We start from the raw sequence: 25,814 nt of genomic DNA, 5'->3' as shown, positions 1-25,814 counted from the left end.
ACTGGCGAAGCACTTAAAATGTATGTAGCACTTAAAAATATAAGGCTTTATTTGGTCAGTGTTTTCAGAGGTTAAAATAATAAATTCTACTTCATTCTAGGTTTAATGAAAATAGAACAGTTCATTTCAATAAGCAGTACAAGTACCTACTATGTACTTTCCATTCCATGCTTTCCAGGGGAGAAAACAAAAAACAAAAACAACTGAAGTTACCAAGAGCATAAGAACAGTTGAGCGTCATTAACGTTCAAAATTTACTAATACTTTCAAGGTATATTATAAGATCAAAGAAGCCTGCCCAGTTTTTTTATTCTAACAAGAGATCAAATTTTCAAACATACCTATTAAGAAGGTGAATTCTGTATCTGTAAACTACAAAATGTGCTATGTATCTTAGTTCACAGTTATTCTTCCAATATTATTTGACTCTTGTTTTTCATCTATTTCTTGTGTTAAAAATTAAATGAAGTACAATAAAATATCCCCAGGTGATTGTGTTTCAGTTAATTTCTAGCATTTTAAGTTTTACATGTTGATGCAATACTATTCATTGCATGAAGGTTTATGGCTATCACTCCTTCTTTGTCATATTATCATTATCTATTTAATAATTTTGCTTTGAAATGGTCAGAAATTAAAATCAACAGAGGGTGATACCTCCAAAATGGAAAAGTAGAAGCAATGTGGCTTCACTCTTTATCACAGAAAACCAAACATAAACTTCTAGTGCCAAGATTATCACCAGCAATATCCCAGAACTTGAACCTGAGGCCGACACAATTCCTGGAGCCACAGAGAAGAGAAAAGCTCCACGCAGATGGTAAGAGAAATGAATTTCTCTACCTACAATGCCTCTCCCCAAATCTGCTTGGCACTGCATGCAGGAAATTCCTCTTCGGCTCACCATTTCTACACTGGATAAAGTGAGATCAAAGCAGAAAGCCAGCTTCCCCACATCTTGGGTTTTCTTGCAGGAAAACCACTCCTGACTCAGCCCATGGGAAGCATCACAAGTGCCTTAGGAAGAAAAACCCCCAGTGGAGGCTACAGGCAAAGATGGGAAGCAGGATTAAAAACTCCAGCCCAAGAATTTCTGCTCTTTATTTCAGCCAAAGGAGACGCCTATTCAGAGTGGCTGTTCAGCAGCACAACATTGTGGGAGGCACAGTCCATAAATCTTCTGAGGAGGAACCACTGGGCAGCCTTCCTACATAGCTGGGATATCCCCTTTGAGATGCAACCCCCTCCCCACCACTGGGGACAGTACTGCCAAATGTTTCTGAGAACTGAAGCAAACCAGGACTTATGCCACCATCTAGTGCTAATAACAGGAAGCAGTAATCTAGGATAAAGGAGATCCACAGGCAACTGCAACCGACCTCTAAGCAAACATACTCTAGAAAGACCAAAACAAGCCAGAGAACAAACACTGGAATAAATAAACAATCCTTCAGTGTAAAGCCAGAGACACGTATCCACAAAAAGAAACAGCAAGCAGGGAACCATGGCCTCCCCAGATAGACAAAGCAAAGTGCCAGTGACAAACTCTGATAAGACAGCCACGTGTGAGTTCTCAGATCAAGAATTCAAAGTAGCAATTCCAGGAAAGTCAGCAACTTCCAAGACAACACAGAAAAACAATTAAGAAATTTATCAGAGAAACTGAAACAGATTGAAATAATAAAATTAAACAGAAATGCTGGAATGACTAAATAAATTTGCTGAACTGAAAAATGTATTACAGGCTCTCAACAGCAGACTGGGTCAAGTAGAGGAAAGAATCAGTTAGCTCTAAGACAGGCTATTGGAAAATACACAGAGTAGAAAACAGAATAAAAATGAGCAAAGAATGCCTGCAAAATATAGAGAATAACCTCAAAAGAGCAAATCTAAGAGTCACTGGTGGTCAAGAGACAGGTGAGAAAGAGCAAGGGGTAGAAAGTTAATTAAAGAATTTATAAGAGAAAATTTTCCCTATTGGAGAAAGATAGAAATATATAGGTAAAGGTCATAGATCACCAAACAGATTCAATCCAAATAAGATTACCCTAAGGCATATAATAATCAAACTCTAAAAAGCCTGTGACAAAGAGAGGACCCTAAAAGTGACAAAAGAAAACAAGCAAATAACATATAAAGAAGCTGCAATTTGTCTGGCAACTGACCTCTCAGGAAACCATGCCCTGCAGGAGGCACTGGGACAACATATTCAAAGTGTTGAAGGGGAAGAAAAACCCTGCAAATGAAGAATATTGTATCCAAAAAAGCTATGTTTCAAACATGACAGAGAGATAAAGTTTTTATCAAACAGAAGCTGAAGGAATTCATTACCTCTAGACCCATCTTACTAAAAATGATAAAAAGAGTTCTTCAATATGAAAGAAAATGATGTTAAAATGAAAAAAAAAAATTGGAGGCATAAAACTCACTGATAAAACTAAGTACACGGACAAATTCAGAATAATCTAACACCATAATTGTGGTGTATAATCCACTCATATATCTAGTATGAAGACTAAAAGACAAATCTATCAAAAATAATAATAATTACAGCAACCTCTTAATATAAAAAAGGTATAAATTGAGACAACAGAATGTCAAGATGTATGGGGATGGACTTAAAAGTGTAGCGTTTTTAGTTTTTCCTTTTTGGTTTCCTTGTTTTCCTTTCTGATCAAAGTCAAGTTGTCATTTGTTTAAAATAATGTATTGTGTCTATAAGATGTTTTTTGTAAGCCTCATAGTAACCACAAAGCAAAAACCTATAATAAATACACAAAAAATACAAAGCAATTAACTAAAAACATACTATCAGAGAAAAACCACTTAACCGTTAAGGAAGACAGTAAGAAAAGAAGAAAGAAAGAGGGGCATTATAAAAGAATCAGAAAGGCTGGGCGCAGTGGCTCATGCCTGTAATCCTAGCACCTTGGGAGGCTGAGGTGGATGGATTGCCTGAGGTGAAGGGTTTGAGACCAGTCTGGCCAACATGGTGAAACCCCGTCTCTACTAAAAATTCAAAAAAATTAGCCAGGTGTGGTGGTGTGCACCTGTAATCCCAGCTACTAGGGAAGGCTGAGGGAGGGGAATTGCTTGAACCAAGGAGGTGGAGGTTGCAGTGAGCTGAGATCGCACCACTGCACTCCAGCCTGGGCAACAGAGCGAGACTCCGTCTCAAAACAAAAAACAAACAAACAAACAGAAAACAGAAATCCTGTAACGAAATGGCAGTAGTACATCCTTAGTTATCAGTAATAACAATGAATGTAAATAGACTAAATTCTTCAATTAATAGAAATGGAGTGGCTGGGTAAATAAAAAAAATAGGGCACAACTATATGTTGTCTACCAGAAACACACTTCACCTATAAAGACACACATAAGGTGAAAGTGAAGGGATAGGAAAAGATATTCCACACAAATGGAAACCAAGAAAAAAAGAGTAGGAGTAGCTATACTTACATCAGATAAAAAAGATTTCAAGGCTAAGATTGTAAAAAGAGACAAAGTCACTATATAATGATAAAGAGGTCAATTCAGCAAGAGGACATAACAGTTGTAAATGTATGTACCCAACATCAGGGCAGTCAAACGTATAAAGAAAATAACAACAGATCTAAAGGAAGAGATACAATATTAATAGGGGACTTCAACACCCCCACTCTCAGTAATAGAGAGATCATCTAGACAGAAAATCAACAAAGAAACACTGGAGTTAAACTACACTTTAGACCAAATGGACCTAACAGACATATACAGAACATTTTATCCAACTGCTGCAGAATATACATTCTTCTCATCAGCACACGGACCATATGGTAGGCCACAAAACAAGTCTCAAAAAATTCAAAAAAGTTGAAATTATATCAAGTATCTTTTCTGTCCATAATGGAATAAAACTGGAAATCAATAATAAGAGGAAGTTGTAAAGTATAAAAACACATAGAAATTAAATAATATATTCCTGAAAAATAAGTCAATTAAGAAATTAAGAAGGAAATATAAAATTTTCTTAAAACAAATGAAAATGGAAACACAATATATCAAAATCTATAGGATACAGCAAAAGCAGCATTAAGAGGGAAGTTTACAGCAATAAATGCCTATATCAAAAAGAAAGATTTCAAATAAACAGCCTATCAATATACCTTAAGAATCTAGAAAAGAATAAACCAAAACCAAAATTAGTAGAAGGAAAAAATAATAAAGATCAGAGCAGAAATAAATAATATTGAGACTAAAAAACACAAAAGATCAAAGAAACAAAAAGTTTTTTGAAAAGATAAAATGGACAAACTTTTAGTTAGACTACAAAAAAAGAGAAAACCTCAAATAAATAAAATCAGGCATGAATAAGGAGACATAACAATTGATACCAAAGAAATACAAAAGGATCATTGGAGACTATTTTGAACAACTATCTGCCAACAAATTGGAAAACAGAAGACAGAGATAAATTTCTGGACACATACAGTCTACTAATAATGAACCCTGAAGAAACAGAAAACCTAACTGGAAGACATCATGTTAAGTAAAATAAGCCAGGAACAGAAAGTTAAACACTGCATGTTCTCACTCATATGTGGTAGCTAAAAAACAGTTGGTCTCCTGGAAGTAAAAATTAGAACAGCAGATACTAGAGGCTGGGAAGGATAGGGAGAAGTGGGGATAGGGAAAGATTTCTTAAAGGATACAAAATTACAGCAAGATAGGAGGAATCAGTTTTAGTGTTCTACAGCATTGTAGGATGACTATAGTTAACAATATTATTATATAGTTTCATATAGCTAGTAGAAAAATGATGCTGAATGTTCCCAACACAAAGAAATGATCAATGTTTGAGATATGAATATGTTAACTACCCTGATCTAATCACTATACATTACAGATATAGCACAACATCATTATGTACCCCATAAGTATGTACAATTATTATGTGTCAATTTTTAAAAATTATTTTAAAAGAAACACAAAGCCTGAGCAGACCAATAACAAGTAACAAGATCAAAGCAATAATAAAAAGTCTTCCCTCAAAGAAAAGCCAAGACCTGATGGCTTCACTGCTGAATTCTGCCAAACACTTAAAAAAATGAACCAATAACCATTCTACTCAAACTCTTCAAAAAAAAAAAAAAAAAAACTGAAGAGCAGGGAATACTTTTAAACTGATTTTACAAGGCCAGCATTAACCTATTACTAAAACCAGACAAAGATATAACAATAACTACAATCTTCAACAAAATACTAGCAAACAGAATGCAATAACACATTAAAAAGATCCATCACATTCTTCTCGTCTCCCGAGTGCAAGTCTGCAGCAGGCTCCCTGGTTGTCCGAATCACTGACCTCTCTTCCCAGCTATATTTCCAAAATGTCGCTTTCTAACAAGCTGACGCTGGACAAGCTGGATGTTAAAGGGAAGGTGGTCGTTATGAGAGTCGACTTCAATGTTCCTATGAAGAACAACCAGATAACAAATAACCAGAGGATTAAGGCTGCTGTCCCAAGCATCAAATTCTGCTTGGACAATGGAGCCAAGTCGGTAGTCCTTATGAGCCACCTAGGCCGGCCTGATGGTGTCCCTATGCCTGACAAGTACTCCTTAGAGCCAGTTGCTGTAGAACTCAAGTCTCTGCTGGGCAAGGATGTTCTGTTCTTGAAGGACTGTGTAGGCCCAGAAGTGGAGAAAGCCTGTGCCAACCCAGCTGCTGGGTCTGTCATCCTGCTGGAGAACCTCCACTTTCATGTGGAGGAAGAAAGGAAGGGAAAAGATGCTTCTGGGAACAAGGTTAAAGCCGAGCCAGCCAAAATAGAAGCTTTCCGAGCTTCACTTTCCAAGCTAGGGGATGTCTACGTCAATGATGCTTTTGGCACTGCTCACAAAGCCCACAGCTCCATGGTAGGAGTCAATCTGCCACAGAAGGCTGGAGGATTTTTGATGAAGAAGGAGCTGAACTACTTTGCCAAGGCCTTGGAGAGCCCAGAGCAACCTTTCCTGGCCATCCTGGGTGGAGCTAAAGTTGCAGACAAGATCCAGTTGATCAATAATATGCTGGACAAAGTCAACGAGATGATTTTTGGTGGCAGAATGGCTTTTACCTTCCTTAAGGTGCTCAACAACATGGAGATTGGCACTTCTCTGTTTGATGAAGAGGGAGCCAAGATTGTCAAGGACCTAATGTCCAAAGCTGAGAAGAATGGTGTGAAGATTACCTTGCCTGTTGACTTTGTCACTGCTGACAAGTTTGATGAGAATGCCAAGACTGGCCAAGCCACTGTGGCTTCTGGCATACCTGCTGGCTGGATGGGCTTGGACTGTGGTCCTGAAAGCAGCAAGAAGTATGCTGAGGCTGTCACTTGGGCTAAGCAGATTGTGTGGAATGGTCCTGTGGGGGTATTTGAATGGGAAGCTTTTGCCTGGGGAACCAAGGCCCTCATGGATGAGGTGGTGAAAGCCACTTCTAGGGGCTGCATCACCATCATAGGTGGTGGAGACACTGCCACTTGCTGTGCCAAATGGAACATGGAGGATAAAGTCAGCCATGTGAGCACTGGGGGTGGTGCCAGTTTGGAGCTCCTGGAAGGTAAAGTCCTTCCTGGGGTGGATGCTCTCAGCAATATTTAGTACTTTCCTGCCTTTTAGTTCCTGTGCACAGCCCCTAAGTCAACTTAGCATTTTCTGCAACTTCACTTGGCATTAGCTAAAACCTTCCATGTCAAGGTTCAGCTAGTGGCCAAGAGATGCAGTGCCAGGAACCCTTAAACAGTTGCACAGCATCTCAGCTCATCTTTAATGCACCCTGGATTTGCCTACATTCTTCAAGATCCCATTTGAATTTCTCAGTGACTAAACATTGTGCATTCTAGAGTGCATATATTTATATTTTGCCTGTTAAAACAAGTGAGCTGTGTTAGCTTAGTTCTTTTTTGATGTAGGCTATTATGATTAGCTTTGTCACTGTTTCACTACTCAGCATGGAAACAAGATGAAATTCCATTTGTAGGTAGGGAGACAAAATTAATAATACATTAAATAAACAATAAAAGTGTCCACTGGGGAAAAAAAAAAAAGATCCATCACTATTATCAAGTAAGATTCATCCTAGGGATGCAAGGATGGTTCAACATATGCAAACTAACAGGATACATGACATTAATAGAATCAAGGACAAAAACCACATGATCATTTCAACAGATGCTAAAAAAGCATTTGAAAAAAACTGATATTGCTTTATGAGAAAAGCTCTCAACAAACTAGGTACAGAAGGAACATATCTCAAAATGATAAAGGCTATATATAACAAACCCACAGCTAACATCATACTGAAGAGGGAAAATTTGAAAGCCTTTCCTCTAAGATCTAGAACAAGACAAGGATGCCCACTTTCACCATTTTTATTTTACATAGTGAAGTCCTAGTCAAAGCCCTTTGGCAAGAGAAAGAAAAAAAAGGCATCCAAATTTGAAAAAAAAAAAAAAAAAAAAAAAGTCAAATTATCCTTATTCACAAACAACCCATTATATTTAGAAAAACCTAAAGACTCCACACACATTAAAAAAAAGAAAAACAAAACCAAACCTAACCAAACAGATAAATTTGGTAAAGTTTCAGGATATAAAATCAGTATATAAAAATCAAATGGCTGGGCACAGTGGCTCATGCCTGTAATCGCAGCACTTTCAGAGGTCCAGGCAGGTGGATCGCTTGACCTCAGGAATTTGGGGCCAGCCTGGGCAACATGGCAAAACTCCATCTCTACAGAAAAAAAAAAAAAAAAGCTAGGCTTGATGGTGCACAACTGTAGTCCCTGATATTCGAGAGACTGAGGTGGGAGAATTACTTAAGCCTGGGAGGTTGAGACTGGAGTGAACCATGATCACACCACTGCACTCCAGCCCAGGTGACAGAGCAAGACTCTGTCTCAAAAAAAAAAAAAAAAAAAAAACCAATTGCATAGCTTTATGCCAACAACAAACAAACTAGAAAAGAAATCAAGAAAGCAATACCATTTACAATAGCTACGAAAAAAAAATATGTAAAATACCTAGGAATAATATTTGACCAAAATGTACAAAGCTATGAAACACTAATGAAGAAAATAAAATAGGACACCAAAAAATGAAAAGATATCCCTTATTCATGGTTTAAAAGAATTTAATATTGTTAAAATATCTCTACTACCCAAAGCGATCTACAAGACCAATGCAATACCTATCAAAATACCAATGATATTCTTTACATAAACAGAGAAAACCTAAAATTCATATGGAACCTGAATAGCCAAAGTAATCCTGAGCAAAAAGAATAAAGCTGGACACATCACACTAACTGACTTCAAAATATACCAAAGTTATAGTAACCAAAACATTATGGTAATGGCATAAAAACAGACCAATGGAACAGAACAGACAACCCAGAAATAAATCATGCATTTACAGCCAACTCATCTTCAACAAAGGCGGCATGAGAATATACCAGAAAAAGATAGTGTCTTCAATAAATGGTGCTGGGAAAACTGGATAACCATATGCTGCAGGAGAATTAAACTAGACCCCTACCTCTTGCCATATTCAAAAATAAAACTGAAATAGATTAAAGACTTAAATTTGGGACCTGATACCATAGAACTATTTAAAGAAAACACTGGGAAAATGCTTTGGGACACTGGTCTAGGCAAAGACTTTTTGGATAAGACCTCAAAAGCACAATCAACACAAGTAAAAACATATAGGATTACATCAAGCTTAAAGGCTACACAGTAAAGGAAACAATCAACAGAGTAGAGACAACATATAGAAAGAGAGAAATTATTTGCAAACTATCTGTCTAATAAGAGATTAATAACCAGAAAACATAAGGAACTCAAAATACTCCACAAGCTTGGCGGAGTGCTTTGAATTCCTTAAAAAAAAAAAAAAAAAAAAAAAAACTGATTTAAAAACAGGCAAAAGATCTGAATAGGCATATCTCAAAAGAAGACATACAATGGCAAACATGTATATGAAGAAATGTTCAACATTACTAAACACCAGGGAAATGCAAGTCAAAACCACAATGAGATTATCTCACCCCAGTTAGAGGCTTTAATTAAAAAAAAAAAAAGATAGATGTTGGCATGGAAGTAGAGAAAGGGGAACACTTGTATAGTGTTGATGGGAATGTAAGTAGAGCTACACAGAAAACAGTATGGAGTTTCCTCAAAAAACTAAAAATAGAACTATAATCCAGCAATTCCATTGCTTGGCATATATCCCAATGAAAGGAAATCAGTATATTGAAGGGATATCTGGAGTCCCACATTTTTTGCAGCACTATTCACAGTAGCTAAGATATGGAACCAACCTAAATGTCCATCAATAGATGAATGGATAAAGAAAATGTGCTACATATACAGAATGAAGTATTATTCAGTAATAAAAAATTACTGAAATCCTGTCAAATATTGCAGCAATATGGATAGGACTGGAGGTCATATGTTAAGTGAAGTCAGTCAGGTACAGAAAGACAAATAGCACGTGTTCTCACTCATATGTGGGAGCTAAAAAAAAAAAAAAAGTGTATTTTATTTTATAGAGAGTTGATGTTGGTTACCAAAGGATGAGAAGGGGATGGGAGGGAACAAGAGAGGTTGGTTAGTGGGTATAAAAATATAGTCAGAAGGAGTAAGATCTTGCGTTAGCTAGTACAGTAGGGTTACTATAGTTAACAATAATGTATTTTATAGCTCGAAATAGCTAGAAGAGAAGATTTGGAATGCTCCCAACATAAAGAGAAATGTTTATGGTGGTAGATATGCCAATTACTCCAATTTGATTACTGCACATTTTATGTATGTATCAAAATATCACATGTACCCCTCAAAAATGTACAACTATTATGTATGAATTTTTAAAAAGAAAGAAATTAAAATCAACAACTTTACTTTGTTTTTACTTCTATTTGCTTGTTAAATCTCTACCATCTCTCTTCATGGTTGTAATTTTCTGTTAGCGTGGCTGAAACAGAACTCTTGTAAACAACTTACAGTTAAATCTTATTTTTTAATTTAATCTGAATGTTTACATCTTTTAATAGAATTTAAACCATTTTCATTTACTGACATAACTGATGGGAAGCATGGTCTAGTAGAAAAAGTTCACAGACTTTGAAGTCAGATAGATCTGATTTTGAATTCCAACCAGCAGTTCAAAGTTCCTATCATAAGAATTAGTGATAATATATAAAAAGCATCAATATATGATATGTCCTCAATAAAATATATCTGTCATTTATTATATACTTTCTTAGGTTTCTTTCTTTTACTGTAATGGCAAAGTTTTACTTATTTTCATTTTCTCATTGTTTTGAAATTCCTTTCTCACTGATTTGAGTTCTACTAATTGACAGCTTTTTAAAAAAGATATAATCTTTATCATTTCTCCAATAAAATTTAGGATTAAATGGGATATAAATATATAGTATGCACAGAATATAGTTTCCCCTCTCCCCTTACACTTTATTTTGCTGTCTTTGTCTTTTATTTCACCTTGCTTTCTCTTATTTCATAGTATCATGTCTTTATAACTTAGTTGAGGATGCCAGGCATACATTTTGAAATGCTGCTTCTGGTCCTGTAGTAAAAAATTTTTCAGAGGTACAACTGCCCTCTGAATCAACAGGATAATGCTACCTTTTTCTAACGAAGTATTTTTTTCATAAAGTCCATGTTGGGATTTTTCTGTTTATCATACTTAAATGAGGAAAGATCTGTGTAAACCTAGTGTTTGCCAACAATGTATGATTTTCTTTGAACTCCCCTGTCATGTCCACTAGGGCCTAAGCAGAACTCCCTTCTTTGATCAACTGAGTGGACAAGGACATGAACAATTTCCTTGCTTATATAAGCTCAATTTTCAATACATGGCAGACTATCTGCTGACTGAGGTGGAATCACCCTCTCTTCCTACTGTCTCATTCGCTAACACCAAATAGAAGAGGAACATTAAAAACTGAAATCCCTGACCATGCTGTTAACAGAATTCTTCCTGGATCTGCTTCTATAAGCAGACCTTTATATCTTCCTCCAGAAGGTCACTGCCACCTTCTCTCTAGTATCTATATGCTACTTACTGGGAGCTACAGTTGCTGAGTAGTATCAAATGTGAGGAGAGAAGAAATGAGGATAATTCAATAACTGCTGGCCACTTACCATTTTAAAGCAAAAGTCAAGAAAGACTTTTAACAGCTGGCATTATTGGACAATGAACAACGTACAATGACACTATATAAACTCTTTCACCATGGAATATATTCATACAGAAACTGGATGATCTATTACTAATGCAGGAGCAATTCCTATATCAGATGAGAGGCTGGTATATGAATTCTTTGGGCCCTTTCAGAGGCTAAGAGTCTAAAAAATAACATATTTTATCAACTCAGTTACCTAAATATTGTTTCAATAAATATTTCACTAAATTTCTTACATGCGATAATTTGCATCTATCAGACTCCATTAATTAACAAAATATATAGCTGTGCTTAGGAAAACATGCTTTAAAAACTCATAGCCAAAAGTGGCAGAGGTATGCTCAAAATAAAGTTGTTTTCAACTTAGTCTTACAATTCCTTCATTTTAAAATTGGTAAATAAAAAAGGTGCTTTACTGGTCTTTAGGTGGGCAAGATAAAGCAGGTCTATTTTTTTTAATTGTAATTAAATTACTTTGATTGATCTACTATAATATACTGGTTTGAACTACAGTATTTGCCATCTAAAGTCCAAAAGCTACGTATGCTAGAAATACTTCCAATTCACTTCTAGTTCAGTTAGGACAAGGAGTCATTGAAGATAGTTTCTCTACTTCCTTCACTGGCAGGTACCTCACAGAGCACTCATTCACATCAAATGATACCTTTAACAGATCATGTTCCCCAACATTTGCTGCATATGTCCATGTAAGTTTTCTGGTACCAGTAGGATCTGCCCAGGCAAAAAGTCGAGCTTGTCTTGGCAGCAAGACCATTTCTTCTGGTGACCCACTGAAACATGATGAAAAGAGAGAAAATCAGCATTATCTTGGAGTTAAGAAATCCAAACCCGTAGTTTACTGAGGAGGGGATTAGCACAAAAGTCCTATGCAATTCCTTTGGTTAATAAAACACAACTCTACCTAAAAACAAGTACCCTAAAATGTCTAATAAGTTAATGGTTTTTAAGCTTGGGGAAACAGAATATTGCCCTTTCTGAAGCTTCAATGCACTCAGAATTGATCCAAGTGGAATCATGCCAATGGAATTCATTAGGGTAAACAGATTGCCAGATCAGAGTCCACCTGTAGAAATGGCTGTGAAGAGTAAATATTTTTAGTAGCCGAACTTTCACTCAGTGCTTAAATTTAAACATATTTTTTACAGACAGGGTCTTCCTATGTTTCCCAGGCTGGAAAGCAGTGGCCATTCACAGGCAAGATCATATTGCACTACAGCCTCAAACTCTTGGGCTCATGAGATCCTCCTACCCAAGCCTCTCAAGTAGCTGTGACTATAGGTATGCATTACTGTGACCAGTTAAGCTTTTTAATCAAATAAAATACTTAAGATATATTATGGGCTGCAGCAACAAAAAAAATTATGTCCATACCATTACTACACAAAGTGTGGTCTGTAAACAAGCAGAATAAGCATTACCTGGGGACTTGTGGGAAATGCAAAGTCCAGGGCCCCATCCAAAAGCTACTGAATCAAAATCTGCATCTTAACAAGACTCCCAGGAGACTTTAAAATTGATTATTACAGTTTAAGTAAAGTATTTGTCCATTTAATGCAAAAAATATTCCAGAGAACTGGGAGAAAAAAAGTAATCCAACTAGGTTTTAATCCTAATCTGTACTTTTAAATCTCTCACTGGATTCACTCCATTAGAGTTAAGACTAGGGAAATCTTTAAGAAATTTACATATATACACACATTTATATGTGTGTATATATGTATAAATATATATACACATATATACATATGTTAATATAAATATACATAATTTTATAAATAAAATTATTCGATATTTTAAGGGCTTAAATTCTCCACCATTAAATAACGACATCATCCAAACCAAATGACAGCAAAGGCAAGAACAATGAAATTCCTATCAGCCAATGCTATACATTCAACATCACTATCTACTCATCATCTTCTCATTTAACCTTCTACTACCCCTACCCAAAAAAACTAAATACAGATTTATAGGAAAAGGGTCACTGAGCATTACCAAGTTACCAGGAAAGGGAATACTCAAACAGGTTCACTCCCTTACCTGCCATTTTGAAATTTAAAAAGCTCTAAAACCCCAAAGATTTTTCTGGAAGTTTGGTGTCAAAACTCATTTGGCAGCAAAACCTGACCTGAATTGATATGAAACTATTAATAATTTCTATTTTTCCCATTTGACGTGAATATTCATCAGTTTTGCTGCAGAAATATTAATGTGTTTACAGAGGGTTATCTCAAAACATGTAAGGATATTAGACATTAACACCACGTGTTCCGTATCACCTTTCTAAAATCTAAAAACATTCTGAATATGAAACCAAAGTGTTTCCCATTAGTTACTGTGAACCAATAAAAGTATTTCCTATTAACCGTTTTTTCTCATACCTCTGTTTGTATGTGAGGATGTCCCATGGTGTATGGTTCATTATCAAGGCAGGAGCAGATCCCTCATGGTAATCAGAAAAAGTTATGACAGTTGAATGTTCGGCAGTGTTTACATCCACCAAGATACCCCCATTCTATTGTAGGAAAGAAAAAAAAAAGTATGTTTGATGTACTGGTTTAATCTACACTTACATATGGAATTTCAATATTATGTAAAACACAAAAGCTTTGTTTTCTTTTTTCTTTTTTTTTTCGAGACAGAGTCTCGCTGGAGTGCGGTGGCGCCATCTCAGCTTACTGCAGCCTCCGCCTCCGCCTCCGCCTCCGCCTCCGCCTCCCAGATTCAACCAATTATCCTGCCCCAGCCTTCCGAGTAGCTGGGATTACAGGCATGTGCAACAATGCCCACTAATTTTTGTACTTTTTAATAGAGATGGGGTTTCACCATATTGGCTAGGCTGGTCTCGAACTCCTGACCTCATGATCCACCTGCCTCAGCCTCCTAAAGTGCTGGGATTACAGGCGTGAGCTTCCCCACTCAGCCTGTTTTCTTAAGTTCTTACTGAAAAGCAAACTGGCTCTGATCTGTTACAAATATATGTTGGCATTACATATTGATATAGCAGGACCTTCAAATAATTACCAGTAAATTTTGATAGCATGGTTTACTGAAATATCTCAAAGCAAATTTTAAAAATCAAAGACATTTTATTTTAAAATATGAAAACTTACCAGATCTTCTAAGCTCAATAAAGTGCCATTATCCTGTCGGTTATAGAAGAACGGTTTGGAAGATCCTTCACAGCCCACCACTCTCACACAAAGTTTGCCTGACAAATTTTCAGGCCAAAATGGAAGGCACTATAAATATAAAAGTTATTATCAGTCTTAAGGATAACACTGTAATATAATAAATAAGACAATAACTAATTAAATTTTCAATTGATTCTGATCTTGATTAAATTATTATGAAGCTTCTAAAAATATGTCCTCCACATCTCTTAGTAAGATTACTGACAATATAACGACTATGAAACCAAAGAAACTGCATCAGGAGAATACAGATATATTAGTCTATATGTATTTATGGTATAATTGCAGTATGAGAAACTGAAGAGTCTGTTGATTAAGAATTATAAAATTCATTATTATTTAAAAATTGTATTTAAAAATTATAATCTCATTTGCTTTTGTGTATATCCACTTTAATTCACTAATACACGATGAATTCTTTCACAGAGTATCTTATCCTAGATAAACCAGAAAGACAACTGAACGCAGAGGAAAGAACACCACAGACCTTGCTGGAAGTTCTGACACCATCCTCCTAGATGTCTGATATTAATCAGACCATATACTTACTTCTTTAAGCCTCAGTTTTTACTGAATATTTCATTCCTAACACAAAATGTCCTTCTGTTATAGAATACTAGGTAAATTCTATTTCTGAATAAAAAATACTACTGTAATCAAACCCACAGCAAAGATTAAAAAAAAAAGAAGCATTTATTTGTTGCTGAGTTTAAGGAGATCATTCTAAGTGTCTTGAACACACCACGCTCTTAGAGCTTTTGGTTCCTATTGTAATTAGAATCCCTCCTTTTCAGTCTTTTGCTAAAAATTTTTAAAATAATTTTAGAATCTTTTTTGCACAGTAGAAAGTGACTTTCATCCGGAGAGTCAGCTGGTTTGGTTGAAAACTCAGTCAAGATCAAGCACCAGTGCTCATCTTTGCACCTGTCCTCTTCTGGCACACATTCCCCCATTTGCTTCACCTCCTGGAATCTTACTGAGCATGAAGAGCTTAGTTCAAATCCCACCTTTTCTGTGAAACTTTTATCTTTTGATCTACAACACCATGATTTCAACTACCAATGACTTTATCAATCTTGGAAAAGTCTCCTTTTCAGTAAAGTGAGAGAGCGGAATTTTAGCTAATTTTCAAAGAAATTTCCAGCTCACCTATTCAGAAATTCTATAACCACCTATAACTTAGCATGTGCTATCTATCTCTCTATGTGCTGACTTTTACTACTCTTTTAAGACAATAGCTTCTTGAATATAGAGACATTATCTTGACTATGGAGACACCATATAATACATAATCTCTATGTACTTTTTACAGTACATAGCTACATTCTACACATATAGGAAGAATTAGAAAAAACTATTAATGATCTAGACTGGGCTAGTGTAGGTATTATCAAAACTTTTCTTCTTTTTTTAAAAATATAGTATGAAAAAATCTTTCAAAGCTGGCTGTCATATTTCAACACATAAATATGATAGAGTCTGAAAAAGAGGTATATACAATTCTTATTTAGATGTCAATATTTACTTGTATATTTTAGGAACCAGTTGTAATAAAGAAAAATGTTACCTCTGAAGAAGCAATATAGTTCCATTTATTAGTTGGCATTGAGCCATCAGATGCAATCTCGCCAACTTCTAGTTCTAAAGATGACTTGTTTGCAATGGTACAAAAGGGAGTCAGGGTAACTATTCGCGAAAGGTTGAAACTGCTCATTTTGATGCTAACACCAACCTGTGGAAAGGAAACAAGCTTATTTTCCAGTTTTTTCAATGTCTTTGAAATACACACACATCCCCTCATTCACACACAAACTTCTTAACATATTTTAAAATAATAATTCTTAAATAAAGCAACTATAAGTTACATTCTACTACAGATTATCGTCTAAGAAAAAAGAATTTTAGTTCCTTAGTTTTGCTCCATCAGAAACAATTCAAGAAATATCAATTAGTAATTTAACGACTTGTAATGACAGACTTAGTATGTCTAGAATTCCCTACTTTTTAAAATTTCAAACATAAATTGCTTTACAATTAGTGTACAAGTTTTATTATCTGTTATTAGTAAAACAAAAATTTTGAAGTAGTAATAAAATAGGTTAATTGGCATCAGATTACTAAAATTTTCATACTAGTCAAATTTAAGATTTAAGAAATGCCTGGCAAGGGGTGGCATAGAATAAGGATTCTACCATATTGTGAATATTTACCAAGTTGCTCACTTGGATGGATTAAACTCACTGTCTTAAACTTAGACAAATTCAGGTTTTGCTCTGGTATCAGTGACCATAAAAATTTGTAGTGATAACACCCCTCCCTCCACATTATCACTTTAAATTCAAATTTCTGTACACTTTAGGAGCCAACTTGTTTGTTGAACTGTAGAAAAGGTGAATGGAATCAAAGGTAAATAAGGAAGCAGAATCTTACCAGGTACTCCATATTGTTGGCAGGACACTTCACACACCCATAACTTCCCACTGTATCCAATGAGAAACTACTGGACCAGGCACTAGTTGAAATTTTTAATTGTACCTATACCAGAGAGCACATATCGTCATATAAGCAATCTAAAACACTATAATAATTTTATTTGAGAGAAAGTTGCTGGACTACTAGAAATTTCTTTAGTACTGTGGGACACAGAAAAATATAATCAAAGCCATACTGCAAACAGGTAACAGAGCCACAAAAAACTCTAGGGAACAATAAAACAAAAACATAGTTCTGACTTTCTCATTCACCTATGCAATGAGTATAGTAAACCTAGATACCAATAAGATTCTGTATTGTTTTTAAGAAGAATTATAATGCAAAATGATGTTTTCCAGTGATAGACTTATGATACAGAGCTAACAAATCTTTAAAGTCTTAGCATATAGAGAATTTATGTCTTTAACATTATTCAGCAGACACTACATTAAAGACATTGTGATAGGCAGAATGGAAGACAATAGGACACAGTTCCTGTCTTCAATGAGCTTCCAACTAGACAGACTAGGAAATACATACTAAAAATTATGATACAAGACTCAATGGGATAAGAGCCATACAAGAGGCAAAAAATGCTATAGAGGTGAGAGGATAGTTTACTTCTGATTCTGGGATTTAGATAAAATTTTATAGAAGAGATCAAACTGTGCCCTTGTATTAATCTCACCCTCATCCATCCAATTAGTTTGTAAAAAACTTGAGGACAACTAGAGGTCAGACACATAAACAAGCAATTACAATACCACGTGTTAACCAACACTCAAAGAGAGTGGAGTTCCCAAAGCATCACCTGTTGGAAATGCAAAGTCTCAAACCATATCCAGACCTACTGAATCAAACTGTAGAGACAGGACCCAGTAATCAGCGTTTAAAACCCTTCAGGTGCCAGGTGCAGTGGCTCACACCTGTAATCCCAGCATTATGAGAGGCCGAGGCTGGCAGACCACCTGAGGTCAGGAGTTCGAGACCAGAATGGCCAACATGGTGAAATCCCATCTCTACTAAAAATACAAAAATTAGCAGGGTGTGGCAGCAGGCACCTGTAATCCTAGCTACTTGGGAGGTTGAGGCAGGAGAATTGCTTGAACCCGGGAGGCGCAGGTTGCAGTGAGCCAAGACCATGCCATTGCACTCCAACCTGGGCAACAAGAACAAAACTCCATTTCCTTTTTTGTTTTTGTTTTGTTTTGCTTTTTGAGATGGGGTCTCACTCTGTTGCCCAGGCTGGAGTGCAATGGCACAATCTCAGCTGACTGCAACCTCTGCCTCCCAGGTTCAAGCGATTCTGCCTCAGCTGCCCGAGTAGCTGGGATTACAGGGGCCTGCCACCATGCCCAGCTAATTTGGTTTCACCAGCTGGTCAGGCTGGTCTCGAACTCCTGACCTCAGGTGATCCACCAGTCTCGGCCTCCCATAGTGCTGGCTGGGATTACAGGTATGAGCCACTGAGCCTGGCCAAAACTCCATCTCATTAAAAAAAAAAAAACCTTTAGGTGATTCTAATATACACTGAAATTTGAGAACCACTACTCCTATAAGAACACGGATGGGATGTCTAGGCCCATTTTAAATGGTTAGAAAATCTTCATATATATCAGGCTTGAGCAGAATGACAAATGAACAGCAGATAATCAGGGATGATGAGGAAGACAGAAAAAAAAAACAGGGAAAGAGGCACTGTAGGCAAAGGGTGCAGCATATACAAAAGCCTAGAGGTGAGTCCTTGAGAAAGTGTGTGGTGAGGGATACCAAAACATAAGCCTGAAGAGGAAAGAAGGGACCAGAGCATAAAGGACGAGGCTTAGGCATTAGGTTTCTCTCCCAAAGGCCTGGCTGAGTGCTTCACACATAGGAAGACTCATCTAATATACGCCAAATTCAATGGTAACTTCTTTAAAAATGCCATTTCATCACCGGTAAAGTAAATAAATTCAAGCTATTCTATCTACTATACTACTACTACTACCACTACTACTACTACTACTACCACTACTACTACTTCTTCAAGAACAGAGGTAACTCTATAGGCATTGGAGAAAAAGGCAACTCAGTCTCAGGAAACCTATTGGTTCCTAACATCCCACTTGATTATGCTTTTCTTAAGTCTCCTTGAACCTAATTCATACCAATGGCATTTAGCAAATAGGTTAGCATGGTTTTAGGGAAGGCAAATGACTCCCAAGTTTCTAGATTAGGAATTTATCTGCTTTAACTTATTATGTGAACAAAACCACACCTTATTTTTAGTAAAAATGTTCTTCTTCTTAAAAGAGAATAAAATAATATCCCTGAAATCAGCTGGATGTTTCACATGAGTATCTTCTGAACGATACTGAAGAACCCGGGAAGTCTTGTTGATTAGCCAATAGGGACTAAAGACAGACAGCACCATCCGGCTGCCAATTCGCCTGACATGGACTGACAGGTCAACTGTCGTCACTTCTGTGGAGTCAGAAGAAAAACACACAGGAAAGAATTCTGGAAGTGTATCACGTATGCGGAAATGTCCATTCCAGTTTTTGCCCTGGTATTTCATCAGGACTAATTCCATTATTTCACCACTGATTCTTGAATGCAGAACATCAGCAGTACTGCCTTCTGCCAGCTCATGAGTTTCTGCTGTTCCCTAAAAACAAACAAAAATTTGCTTAGTAACTTTTTAAAACCTCTGAAATAACAAAATTCATATTTTTCACAAATGCTAAATAACCTACCAGATGCAGGTAAACTGCTAAGTCTTCTGTGAAGTACCAAGGTTACATTTTACAAATGTCCAGTACTCACTAAGGACTAAAAAGAAAATACTACACCATAGCCAAAGGCAGAAACTGATTTTGGCCATTAGGAGACTAACAGCCTAAATTTTTTGTGAAAAAATCAGGTCTGTATCAAGAGTCAAAGACTAAATTCAGGAAGCCTGGCTGTTGTCCATGAGAGCTGTCATTAAATGAGCCACTGAACTGCCTGGCCTTCAGTTTTATCCTCTAATTATAGACCATGCCTAATGGTTCCCATATGAATGGAATAAGAAAACTACTCTTATTCACTTGTCAGGTAAAAAATTACTCTGACAAGTTATCTAAGTAAGGTGGAATTACTTGAAAAATGAGTAATAACCTATAAACCAGGTTTCCTTACTAAAAACCCCTCTTATATAAACACTATTTAATTCTTACAAAATACTCTTATATAAATACTATTTAATTCGTTTTATTAATTTTGTCTCCACAACTCAGGAATGGCTCATTGTCGGATTAAAAAACATGTAGGTTCAAAACACTTTCCAGATTTTAGTATTTTAAAATATACTGCCATATGGAAATTTTAAAATATTTATTATACAACATTACTAGAAAATCTTTATTACTTCTTAAGACAGACAGTAATTATTTTTTTATTTTCCAAGGTTTATTTTCAACAGAACCTTGAAGAAATAATCACAATGTTGACTTTAAAATAAAAACTTTAAACTAAGATGAAATATTTTCTCATTTTTTCCTCTATTTTAGTTAATGGAATTTTACTTAATTAATAAAGAGATGATCATGCTTCTTAATTTAAGGAAGATGCAGTAAAGAGGCAGGGATCAAAAAGCCAAACTGCCTAGGCTCAAATCCCAGCTCTACCACTTCCTAGCTACGGGACCTTGAGCGAGTCACTTAACCCATTTCAACTCAGTTCTCTTATATGTAAAATGGGCCTAACAACAGTACCTACATCAGGAGGTTATTATAAACAGTAAATAGGCTAGTACATGTAAAGTACCCAGAGCAGTTCCTAGCACATAGTAAATGTTATGCCAGTTTTTGCTATCGTTAGTATTATGAAGGCATTACACATTACACATACGCTATATAAAACACTGACCTCAATTAAAAATGCCATAAAACAAAATCAGAATTTACTCTGGGCAACAATAAAAATCAAACAAAATGCAAGAGACATACCTCAAGTAAATATCTTAGAGAATATGGGAGAAGATTCCGCAAAGTGAGAGAAGGATAAAGATGAATAATGTAAGCTACATCCCAGTCTTCCCCATGTGTACATATGTAGCTTAATTCATCAGGCAGAGCAACTGTATTCACTATGAGAGGTAAAAAGCTGACTTCTACTGATGGACACTGCAACATGCATCTGACTTCCCTGCTCCTATGAAGTTCTTCCTTCCAAGAAATGTAAGTGGTGGATTCCTTGTACTGATGCTCCAAGATTCCAGCTGGCTGGATAAACAACTGACATCTGCAGAAGGAGGAAACAGTGACAATAAAGTTTTGATTCAGAACTTAAAAAAAAGAATCTCATTAAATCTTCCTGACAACCCTACAAGATAGGTGCTATTATTCCTATTTTTACAGATGTATAGATGAGGAAACCAGGGCTCTAGGTTAGGAAATTCACCCAAAATCACATAGCTAACTTATGGAGGAACTTTCCTAAGAAAAAACAAAAAACAAACAAACAAACAAAAACTCTGTAAACAAAGACAACTTAAAAAATTTTTTCACTTCAAATACAAAGGCGATCTAATAAAAATACTCAGAAAATTTCTGATATCAAATATACAATAAAGAATTTTCACCTGATAAATTCAATGATAATATAAATGTGTATCTCAATGTAAGACTAAATTATGTCTTAAAACTGGCTTTTACCAATCTTTAGATAATAAAAATATGAAGTTATTTTCCAGAATATAAATCCCCAACTCAGTACATTTAAAGTTCAATACATTTCAAGAATTATCTACCTATATGAATCTAAAGGAACATGGAACTCCTCTTCAGGTCTGGCTATCCCAATGCGCTCCAATAGCTTAACATTCTTAACAAATTTATAGATGATAAATGCAATGGAGAAATGGTTTTTGATCTGTTGGACAAAAAAAAATACAAGTTTTTTTAAAGATATGTAAGTTCGAAAGAAAAATGAGAGCCACAAGCAAATACATTTAGATCTAAAAAATTTCAAACTCAATATTGGAAGATATTTTTATTGGCAATTGAAAAATTTTAGGGTATTTAAGTGCTACATATATTAAACATAATGTTTATGTGGCAGTTGAAAACTAAGAGATTCACATGCTCCATATATTATAAGCTTATGTTTAGTATTGGTCTATATTATCTTTCAAATATGTATTATTCTCTGAAGATTTAAGCCATTTTTTCTCCAAGACAATCTTTTCTCAATGCATCATGTGTAAAAACTAAACAAAAATGGATAGCAAAAAAATCATGAGAAAAATAGTACAACTATCTTTTCTTGACAACAGTCTGTTATGCATTGGAACAAATAACAAACTAAAAGATAACAATGTCCAAAATTTGAAACCTTTTCATTTTTAGCTGATGTTACAGGTAGGAAAAAAACGTTCTTTTGTTGACCATATGCTGAAACCTGTAGTAATACACAGAAAAAGAAAAACTTTGGATAAAACCTTAAAAGTAGAAAAAATATTTACACAGATTAAGATGCTAAAATGTTTTTCAGAGGAATAGATCATTCCAATATGCCTTCATACATACTTGAAAAATATAATCCAAGTGACATACAAAGAGAATGGAATGTTTCCTAACTACAATTACAATAATCCTCGGTTCTGAATATTTAAAGGAATATACCAAAAAAGCTTTATTAATTTTAAATTTATCTTAACAGACAACAAAAATGAGCTTTAAGTAAACAAAACTACAGACATTTAAAATAAATATTACCAAAGCAAGCTGGACAGTAAAAAGAAGCCATTTCCATTTACTATTTATTTCTGAATAATTACTATTTATTTCTGAATAATCAGTATTGACCTAATGAAGTTTTACTATATTCCTATATTCAGTTAAATAATTTAACATTTCTTGATACACTGAAAGGGATACAATTCACTTTGAAGTATTACCTGTAGAGGAGAGCGAAGAGTAATTACTTTATTCCCTTCGGTTGCATCAATCTGTACCAAGACAGAGTCAGAATGACTGGCATTGGGATTCCGTACATTATACAATCGCCGTCCAGGTCTGGCCACAGGGATATTTGCAACTTCTGTATATCCATGAGGTACTAAGGCAGTGCATAAGTGAAAAGAATTCCAAATATTAATTTGCCAATGTTTCTCTATGACAGAATAATCATTAGTACCTCAAAATAATGATGAGTATTTTTCTTCATCACTAGAAATGATCACCACAAATTGCTTTTCTAAGACTCATAAACTAAAAAAAGGAGACCAGTTACTGTTATAAAATTTTTGACCGAAAACAATTTTTCTTGGAGTTTTGAATATAAAAACAAAATCCAACTTATTTCTTATTCTCTCAATTATACAGCAACAATCTTTTTCTTTGTCACAGTGTTAATACTGTAAGACTTCTGAATACAGCTATTTTCTCTCCTCATTAAACTCCAATCTTTTTAAAAATACATTATATATATATAAAACATACATTATATATATGTTATTTAAGGGCATAAAAATAATCTAGTTTTGTAAAGTATTTCTTAATAAAGTTTAAATTTTCTCAAGTTTAGAAAACAAGAAACAAGAGGTTAGCAATTATACGTTTCAAATGTTGTATCTCCAGATATCTGCAGCAAAATGTTTTTTCACATTTTATTAAAAATAAGCCCACACCAACAACTGCTAAGATGCCCTTAAAAGAAAATAAATACAGCATACCAATGGTCAGAGTGAAGAAGGAGCTTTCTTGACAACTCAATATAGATAGGTTCCCTTGACTTGAAGGTACCATGCTGGCATATTCCAGTTCCAAATTCTGGCCAGCATCAACATCAAAAATATCACTTTTCTCTGGGAAGCCCATTACTCTGAGATTACAATTGGGCTTCACCTTAATGGGAACACCTACAGCATTTTTTACCGTAAAAGGAGCTCTGTCCTTTAAAGAGTAGTCAAAAGTAGAAGCAGTGCCCTCTGAAAAACCCTGAAAAGGAACATATCATCACAGTTAAATTTTTGAAAAGTATACATTATTTCCAAAATGTATACCATCATTACACATTTTTTGGAAGCTAATTTTGATGACAAAAAAATTACATGTTTCATTTTTAAAATTCCACTTGAAATATTCTAAGCAAGATTCAGACATACTTTTGCTAAATTGTTGAAAATATTAAGACAACTTTTCGATATTGTTATATTCATTGTATTTCCTGAAGAAATATGAATTGCCATTTGTGGCTCAGGAATAAAATCATCTCCTGGCAGCAAACTTTTATCCTGAACTGGGTTCTTCTTTACCTACGAAGAAAAATAACAGACCAAATTTAAATTATTAGCCAGTTGATAATAAAATAAAAATGCTAGAGTTCAGTTCTCTTAAACTGATCACTTTATAGTAATGCTTCACAAAAGTCTTATTTTCAAAAATATACCATGCTTCACTTTGATTTCATGGAAATCAGCGTTCATTCTTTCAGGGTATAGTCCAAGCATGGGGAAAAGTTTAGAATTATGCCATGAAATTACTCAAAGCCAGCTACAATATTTGTCTCTTATGCATTCCTCAGAGCACAGCTATTTCTTCAGTGTCACCCAACTGGTGATTATGTGTTGATGAGCAATCTAAGAGGACCCTGAAGTCTAAATTGGTACCTATTAGAGGTGCCACCTGGAAATGTTTCTTTCTGTTTTTTAACCCAATAACACCTTCAAATAAGTAGTATTAATATAATAAACACTTAACTAGCCATCAGATTCCATCAGCTTTTGTTCTAGTAGCATTTCAAAAGCCTTGTAAAACATTCTTTGTTAGCCTCCCTATGCCAGAGAAAGGCAGGTCAGAAAAGTATTCTTTATTGAGAGGAAATTGGAACACAGGTTAAGTGACTTATCTTTAACAAAAGAATATGTGGAGTCAGTTTCAGTGCCCGACTCCTTAGTAAGGCTGCCCCAAAGAAGTATGCTATGACAATTTCTTAACAATATATGACTCTAGTTCCTTTTAATCAAGAAATAATGTGCTTCAGTATCTAGGTTTCTGAGGTGTTCTCAAAAAATAACATAAAAAGATAACACAAAAGAGTTCATTAACAATTCTCAAATATTCTGGTCTTACCCTTAAAAATCACTGATTACACTAAGAGTTTCATTTATGTTGTATCTAGCAATATGTACTCTACTAACAATTAAAACTGAAAAAAATTAAATATTCATTTAAAAATAAAAATTACATGCTAATATAAATAACATTTTTAATCAAAAATAACAATTTAAAAATACAGTGAGAAGAGGAACATACACAAATCTCTTTACTGCCTGCCTTAAGGGAAGACAGATAAATTCTCGTTTCTGTTCTGCATTCAATCTGTTGCAATATCACATTCATGTAGTCTCTGGAAAACTCCACTCTACACTCGTAAGAGAATGAGAATGAAAATGATACATGAAAAGAGTTCTGACCTCATGGACAGAGCCCTTAAAAGGGCTTCAAGGATCCTAGACCACATCTTAAGAATCACTGAACCAAAAACTAAGAATGAATATGCATAGTATCATTCTATCCAAAGATATTTTAAGATTTCCTTACATGAAGTCTTAAATTCCACTGTCTCTTCCCCTCCACTCTCTCAATCAGGGGCTCCCAGACAGCATGGATCTCATTGTAATAGTGCACCTGGAAAGACACACACAAAATTATAAGACAGTCTTTTGGCTTTAAATACATATTTCGGTAACTAATAGGAAAACTATTGAGTAATTAACGTTATATATCATTAGCCATTTAAAAAACCCATCTAACAATATATAGAGTGTATTTTCCTTTACTCTCTTACTCTATTGTCATAAACAAATTATTTAGCAAATCAATCTTTAAAAAATAATTATCAAAAAAATACATTGACAAATTAAATGTCA

General features: G+C 35.1%; 1 protein-coding gene and 1 pseudogene across 7 annotated transcripts in view; one reads left to right on the top strand and one right to left on the bottom strand.

Annotated features, from left to right (window-relative positions):
* The window catches only part of LOC105489206 (vacuolar protein sorting 13 homolog C), a 196,008-nt gene that overhangs the window by 45,598 nt on the left and 124,596 nt on the right, over window positions 1-25,814 (bottom strand). For all 7 annotated transcript variants that reach the window (XR_011626463.1, XM_011753896.2, XM_011753907.2 and 4 more), the window contains 12 exons: window positions 25,486-25,572; window positions 24,048-24,197; window positions 23,616-23,880; window positions 22,839-22,999; window positions 21,690-21,811; window positions 20,887-21,181; window positions 19,176-19,565; window positions 16,877-16,981; window positions 16,014-16,178; window positions 14,366-14,494; window positions 13,634-13,767; window positions 11,896-12,022 (listed from right to left, as the gene is read on the bottom strand). Coding sequence is in view for 6 of the 7 variants with exons in the window: in XM_011753896.2 (XP_011752198.2) it covers window positions 11,896-12,022; window positions 13,634-13,767; window positions 14,366-14,494; window positions 16,014-16,178; window positions 16,877-16,981; window positions 19,176-19,565; window positions 20,887-21,181; window positions 21,690-21,811; window positions 22,839-22,999; window positions 23,616-23,880; window positions 24,048-24,197; window positions 25,486-25,572 (2,130 nt within the window). In the remaining variant the exon portion in view is untranslated. The remainder of the gene's footprint in view (window positions 1-11,895; window positions 12,023-13,633; window positions 13,768-14,365; window positions 14,495-16,013; window positions 16,179-16,876; window positions 16,982-19,175; window positions 19,566-20,886; window positions 21,182-21,689; window positions 21,812-22,838; window positions 23,000-23,615; window positions 23,881-24,047; window positions 24,198-25,485; window positions 25,573-25,814) is intronic.
* LOC105489202 (phosphoglycerate kinase 1 pseudogene) lies at window positions 5,342-7,036 on the top strand (annotated as a pseudogene).

This window comes from Macaca nemestrina, chromosome 7 (assembly GCF_043159975.1).
Source record: "Macaca nemestrina isolate mMacNem1 chromosome 7, mMacNem.hap1, whole genome shotgun sequence".
NCBI lineage: Eukaryota > Metazoa > Chordata > Mammalia > Primates > Cercopithecidae > Macaca > Macaca nemestrina.
This window is presented reverse-complemented; position numbering and strand designations above follow the sequence as displayed.